At 40.0% G+C, this 7725-nt stretch overlaps 1 protein-coding gene across 1 annotated transcript in view; it reads left to right on the forward strand.

The window, feature by feature from the left end:
* The window catches only part of LOC104963759 (versican core protein-like), a 30441-nt gene that overhangs the window by 17148 nt on the left and 5568 nt on the right, over positions 1–7725 (forward strand). Inside the window, exons 10-11 of the mRNA XM_010792401.1 lie at positions 4065–4230; positions 6662–6744. Of these exons, the coding sequence (XP_010790703.1) occupies positions 4065–4230; positions 6662–6744 (249 nt within the window). The remainder of the gene's footprint in view (positions 1–4064; positions 4231–6661; positions 6745–7725) is intronic.

Genomic DNA, 7725 nt, shown 5'->3' on the forward strand with positions numbered 1-7725 from the left:
AATACCTGTACTTTCTACTTCTTACATGTTGAACACAAATACCTGTACTTTCTACTTCTTACATGTTGAACCCAAATACCTGTACTTTCTACTTCTTACATTTTGAACCCAAATCCCTGTACTTTCTACTTCTTACATGTTGAACACAAATACCTGTACTTTCTACTTCTTACATGTTGAACACAAATACCTGTACTTTCTACTTCTTACATGTTGAACACAAATACCTGTACTTTCTACTTCTCACATGTTGAACCCAAATACCTGTACTTTCTACTTCTCACATGTTGAACCCAAACACCTGAACTTTCTACTTCTTACATGTTGAACACAAATACCTGTACTTTCTACTTCTTACATGTTGAACACAAATACCTGTACTTTCTACTTCTCACATGTTGAACCCAAATACCTGTACTTTCTACTTCTCACATTTTCCAAACAGGCTGGTCCCTTTAGTTTGAATGTGTGTTTGGTGGCGTGATCATTATTATTTAGAGTCATTGCGTGCCTATTGATTTGAACACGATCCGTGTATCCATCATTTCCTGGTCTTCTCTAAAGAAGAGGGACCAATGAAAACGTTGTCATGTTGCCGTTGTTCAGCATGGAAACATTCATTCGCTAACAATGACATTATTGTTCTATTAATATAAAGGGAGGTCAGGTACTCTTTAAAAAAGCTGCTAGTTATGGGTGCTTTTTACTGAAGTACATTTCAAAGCCTCTTTACTTTGACTTGAGTAAAGAAGTATAGTCAGTACTTCTACTTTCACCAGAGTATTTTAAACACCAGTATCTGTACTTCTACTTGAGTAAAGGATGTGTGTACTTCTACTTGAGTAAAGGATGTGTGTACTTTTGCCATCTCTGTATAACTCTCACAGGTGCATCTTAATGCAGTCTGCAGTCCTCGCTCCCAGCTGTTTTCGGACGCAGGGCGTTGGCTCCTCTGCAGATTAGTTCCAGCTTCTCGTCCAATTCCTCTGTCATTACTCAGCAACTAATCAGAGCTCAGGCATGCTCCGAGGATTAATATTTTCCAAGAAAAAGACCAAGTGGATGTCTCTCCTAATATTCTTAAATATAAATAAGACTTGTCGACGTCTAAGAAGAGAAAGGATAAGGTCACATTCTTTCTTTACAGCGAGGTTTGGTTCCTAACGTTGAAGAAATGGCTGTTTTAGCATCAACTGGATTAAAAGTCGTGGTACATCTTGAACTTTAAATCAGCTTATCAGTTGCTTATGATTATTTATCTGACTTTTAGTAACTTTTATTAGAAGTACTCAAATATTTCTTTACCGATAAAATACATTTTCTTAAAGTTTTCAAGTGTTTAACATTTACAAGTGAAAAAGAAATCCCTGCAGCGATGCATGCAACACATGGCCTTTGTTAGACTTTATACATTATGTATATTTCATATGTACATAATCATTACCGATGCCCTGAAATAGATGTTAATTCTAACAAATGTACATATAATTATCGTCTTTATTGGTAAATCAAATGTATACCTTTTTGCAAAATATTCTTCCTGAATAACTTTTATAACGATGACTTGACCTACATTAAAAAAAAGCACAACAAAAGATATATTTTTAGTTTTGAACCCTTTATTGCAGTGGTTTCCCTCTGAGTTCATTGCATTGTATGAGGGCGGAGTGAAAGTGGAAATCCCCTGACCTAAACAGGGTGTTTCCATACATCCAGCGTCTTATATCCAACAGGAATTAAATGTGCATTATTGAGAGGAGCTCTGTGTTTGTTATCCACCCTGAAGCGCGCACACACACACACACACACACACACACACACACACACACACACACACACACACACACACACACACACACACACACAGCTGTCCTTTAGTCGCTTCCTGCCAGTGGAAAGACGGAGTATAAAACAGATAATTGCTCCATTATTTTTGCCAGAGAGCTCTTGCAGCTGTGTGTCATTGAATCAGTGAACTCTGCTAAATACAGCCATCGGACTCTCCTGCTATTCATGTCCTCAACTTATTCTGTACTTTGCCAAAAGCAGAGTCCCAAATTAAATGCGTGCGGACCTCACCTGACCCTCCAGGTGCTTCACAGAGGACTTAATAAGAAATGGCGGGTTGACGATAGCTAAAACCCAACGGCAACTTTCCATCACGTCTGCATTGGCACAGAAGCCGCTGATACAAAACCTCCATTGTTTACCGCCGAGTCCCACAAAGCACTGAACTGATTGTATGGCTTACAGTCATTGTACATTAAACCAAATGTGTGTGTTAGAGTGTGTGCATGTGTGTGACCTGCAGACAACTGGAGGTTTGTGGAGGTTGATGAAGTCCAACTGTGTGTTACTGAGCTCATTGTCCCAGAGCTGGACCTCATCTCTGTTTTTCTGTTTGTCTGAGAACTGGACAACAGAGTTTGATGAGAAGTAAAGAATTCATGTTGCGAAGCTACAAAAGCAGGAAGGAAAAAAGCATATTTCTGCATTTTGCATTTAAAAAGGTTTGGTTTATTTGACGCTAACGCACTCCCAGGATTCTGGCTCTTCTTGCCGTCTTGATTGTTTGCACTTGTTTTATTTTTTGTGCATATTTCATACATTATCAAGTTGGAGATATGGAATCTAGTTAAAGACTCTGAACAACAACTGTACTATAACTTATGGACTAGTGAATCTATTCTGACCTTGATATGGGCTCTTTTTGAGCATTTTCTAGCTGGTTATTGGAGCGTTTTCTACGTGGTTATTGAGCGTTTTCTAGCTGGTTATTGAGCGTTTCTTTGCTGGTTATTGGGCGCTTTCTACGTGGTTATTGGGCGCTTTCTGCGTTTTCTAGCTGGTTATAGAGCGTTTACTATCTGGTTATTGAGCATTTTCTAGCTGGTTATTGAGCATTTTCTAGCTGTTTTTTGAGCGTTTTCTAGCTGGTTATTAAGCGTTTACTAGCTGGTTATTGAGCGTTTACTAGCTGGTTATTGAGCATTTTCTAGCTGGTTATTGAGCATTTACTAGCTGGTTTTTGAGCGTTTTTTTGCTGGTTTCTGAGCGTTTTCTAGCTGGTTATTGAGCGTTTACTAGCTGGTTATTGATCGTTTACTAGCTGGTTATTGAGCATTTACTAGCTGGTTATTGAGCGTTTTCTATCTGGTTTTTGAGCGTTTCTTTGCTGGTTTTTGAGCGTTTTGGTTATTGAGGCGTTTACTAGCAGGGTTATTGAGCGTTTACTAGCTGGTTATTGAGCATTTTCTAGCTGGTTATTGAGCGTTTTCTAGCTGGTTTTTGAGCGTTTCTTTGCTGGTTTTTGAGCGTTTTCTAGCTGGCTATTGAGCGTTTACTAGCTGGTTATTGAGCATTTTCTAGCTGGTTTTTGAGCGTATTTAGCTGGTTTGTGAGCGTTTTCTAGCTGGTTTTTGAGCGTATTTAGCTGGTTTGTGAGAGTTTTCTAGCTGGTTGAGCATTTTTAGCTGGTTGAGCGTTTTCCAGCTGGTTTTTGAGCGTTTTCTAGCTGGTTATTGAAAACTTTCTAGCTGTTTTTTTTGCGTTTCTTTGCTGTTTTTTGAGCGTTTTCTAGCTGGTTATTGAGCGTTTACTAGCTGGTTATTGAGCATTTTCTAGCCGGTTATTGAGCATTTTCTAGCTGGTTTTTGAGCATTTCTTTGCTGGTTATTTTGCGTATTTAGCTGGTTTTTGAGCGTTTTCTAGCTGGTTATTGAGCGTTTTCTAGCTGGTTACTCTAGGTGCATTCAAACCTGACCTACAAGATTTAGAATCTCTGTTGTCGTTACTTTTATATTTCCATATATATATATACTTTAGAAATGTCTTTAATCTGCCACAAAGCGGGATTGTGTGCAGCCAGACGTTTTAAGAGGATTACTCTACATGTTTGAATGGTCTTTCATTCTTATAGGTTGTAGAAAGTCATTTCAAGAAATGTTATTCTGTCATGTACGCTGATTGGCTTCATCTGGCTTCAATAGATATAATATAGTTGACCAAAAGACCCAGTTATAATCAATGCATTCCCAGTTCTTTAACTCTGTGTGTTTCCCCTCTCTGCAGACACCGAGCTGTGTGGGTTCGGCTGGCAGAAGTTTCAGTCTCACTGCTATAAATACTTCACTCACCGGCGGACGTGGGACGCAGCAGAGAGAGAGTGCCGTCTGCACGGGGCCCACCTGACCAGCATCCTGTCCTCAGAGGAGCAGATCTACATCAACCGTAAGTCCACGAGGAGGCATTTAAACAGCGTCCCTCGATGTTAGCATGTAGGCTAAACGCTCTACCTTTTGATTCAGTCTCTAATCCCAAGAAATTAAGACTCAGTAAAACCCTGTTTAACATCCAATGCATCAGGAGAACATTGTTAGCCTTAGTAGTGGCTTGGCTGAATGGCAATGTCCATCTTTAGGGTCCAACACTCAATCACGTGCACGTATAACGTTGGTGTCTGCAGTAAAATAATCTACACAGGGTTCAAGAGGCGCACACGGTAAATGTTTCTCATTTGTTATTATATATGTGTGTGTGTTAATATTCACACTAGCAATGTCCATCTTCAGGGTCCAACACTCAATCACTTTGGTTCAAACCAAAATATCTCATCAACTATGGGATAGATTTCCATGAAATTTGGTTCAGACGTTCATGTTCCCCAGAGGATGAGCCCTTCTTACTTTGGTGAAGCTCTGACTCTTACTGTAGCCCGACTGTTAGATTTACAGTTATAGCTTTCTGTGAAATATATCAACAACCATGGGATGAAATGTGGTTCAGACACTCATTTTAGCTCCACTATGAATTGTAATACCCTTGATAGATCCTTAAGAGTTAATTAGCAGACCAAAAAAAGAACTTATGACATTCCCATTCCTCAAATGTAACTTTGAGTTAACTGATAATTAGCCAATGTTAGTAGCTAAGTTAGTAGTAAGATGGTATCTAATAATATGGCACTTTAGCATATAGCTCGAAGCTTTTTCTATCATTCCTACCTTCCTTACGTACATTGGGTCAATAATGAAAGACATGTCTTTGCAATACCTCCCATGATGCTTGGACCTACAGATTGGATTTGAGTGCCTAAACTCCCAGTCTGGGACCCAAATAGTTGAAAAAGTGTCTCTAATGACTTCCATTTTGTCCATTTGGTGCCTGCCATTGATACACTGAACTCTATAAGGGAGTAAATGTCTATATTTAAAAGCACTTATCCTGTTAAGCGTTGCTGATGTTTTACAGGAAAGAGCACTTTGAGAAGAGTGTTTGGAAAGCAGCCACTCAATCTGCGCTCTGATCCAGTGATGAGTGTTAGTCAGATAAACACAGAGTTTCCATAAACAATCAAAGCTCGAGCAACATATAAACCGTGTCTCCGTTTATCTGGGAAACGGAGATGAAATGGACTCGAGCCAGTCCTTAAATCACAGCTCAGTCTTGAACGTTTCCTCTGATTTCTCTCCTGGTTATTCACCACACACAAACCACAGCCTCGTAAATCATCACATCCTTCCTCTCCAAACCCTCTGTTATAAAGTCCTGGAGAAGTGTTTGCTTTGGAGAACACCAAACAATGGTTCCAACTTTGGTTAAAACCATATCTGTCACGGGATGGGGGGGGAAAATAGGACCCAAATGCAGAATGAGGAGGGAAGCAGGTTTCAAAATGGAACAAAAGGCGAGGTTTAATCACAAAAAGCTGAAAAAACAAGAATCCAAGAAAAGGTACAAGTTACCAGGTAGCATCCAAAACAAAAAGGGACTGTGACCAACATGAAGGGAGACATGAATGGCAAAAAATGAACCAACACTGAACACAGGAAGAGACAAGACTAAATACAGGGAGGGGTAATCAGGAGACGAGAAACAGCCGGGCAGGGGAGGAGAAACACAAGGGCAACAGGTGAACACAATCAGACAATCAGACACACCAGGGAAACTAACGACAAGGAGGACAGAACAGCTAAATAACCCCAAAACTAGACACACAAAAACTCAAACCCTGACAACATCTTGGTTTCGGAAACTGTAATTGAAATGAGTCATGGTGTAAGAAACAAGGGTTCATTATCTAGTCTCAAAGCGTAGGGTATGTACATATTAATGTAAGTTCTTTATTATTTAGTAGTAGTAGAAGAGTTATATTCATTACTGACAGGAGTTGTTTGATTGTTAACCTTGTGTTTAGTTTTTGTTTTTGTGTCTGTAAAATAAGATAAGATGTACTTTATTAATCCCAATTTGGGCAATTCTTTCGTTGCAGCAGCATAAAACAAAACAAGACTCTGCACATTATAACAAAAATAAACAATTCTTAAATATAAACATCTCAAAATAGAAATAAAAATAAACCAGCATTAGAGAGTAAGAAAAATATACAGATGATCGTGAAGATAAACAATCTATAAACTGTCTGACAAATAAAAACACTCTTGAAGGGCCAACTTTTCTGTTAAGGAATGGAATATTCAAATTAATATAAATATCAAATGAATGTTTTAAGTCCAGTTATCCAAGAGAAGCTATGGAGAAGTGTGTTCATGTGTGTGTGGACCAATGCATCCATGGTGTTGACCCCAGGAACAATGGCTAATGCTAAAGGGGGATCCTAATGAAACAGTGATTAAAAGACTGTGGTGTGTTTCTCTCTCAGGTATGGGCAGTGACTACCAGTGGCTCGGTCTGAGCGACAAGATGTTTGAGAGAGACTTCAGATGGACCGACGGGAGGCCGATGGTGAGGAGATGTTATTTATCAGTCTGTGGAAGTGTTTTATCAATGGGATTAGAAAAAGGCTTGCTTTTTTGCCTGTAAATTCATCGTTCTGTAGATTAAAAAGTCCACGTTCCTCTCAGGATGCGTCATCAGGAGGCTTGACTGTAGACGGTGGTTTTTCATATTCACAGACAAGTTAACTTTAAATAGGTATTATTCCTCTAAACTCTAGAGTCATTACTCAATCTAGATCTAGTGTTTTTGGTGAGTCGCCAAGCTCTTTAAAAATACATTTAAAACACCCAACAGGACGTTTTCTTTCTAAGAACCCTGACCCGGTTACTGAAGATAATCCAGAGATTACAGAGTCACCAGACAGGAGGAAGCATGCATCTACTTATTTAAACTTAATCATATAAACAGATCTTAAAGGGCCCATGTCATGCTTTTCCGGTTATCACCCGTCCCCTTGTGTGTTATGAAGGGTTTTCTGCATGTGAACGGTATGCAGTCTTTTTCCATTTGTTTCTTCCCGGAACCAGAATGGACCAATCCGCGGAGCTCCTCACACACCAGGACCTTTAGCGTACATGTTCAACTCACAGGGAGTCCCATTGACTTGCATAGAGCTCCCTGAACGCTGGTAATAGACGAGTTGTGTGTGTGTGGGCCTGTCACTGACGTGATCTCGCCTGGATGTGAGTAATCTAGCACGTGAGTCATTGTTGTGTGCGGGGGGGGGAGAGATAGTGGGCTCAGAAGACGGTGCGAAGAGAATAAAAGGTCACTCGGGTCACACGAGACCTAACCAGTCCCCCCCGAAACGCTCCGAGGCGAACGAGTGACTCGACCGAATGACCACACCAAGGCCCAGCCACTATGTCTCTCTGTTTGATTTGAGTAGGACTCGTGTGTTTGTGAGTTCACTTCATTGTTGTTATTCAAACCGAACTATTACTCATTCTTTTTCCAAAATATTCGACTCTCTTACCCAGACCTCTC

Source organism: Notothenia coriiceps, unplaced genomic scaffold (genome assembly GCF_000735185.1).
Source record: "Notothenia coriiceps isolate Sejong01 unplaced genomic scaffold, NC01 NC01_scaffold00036400, whole genome shotgun sequence".
Lineage (NCBI taxonomy): Eukaryota > Metazoa > Chordata > Actinopteri > Perciformes > Nototheniidae > Notothenia > Notothenia coriiceps.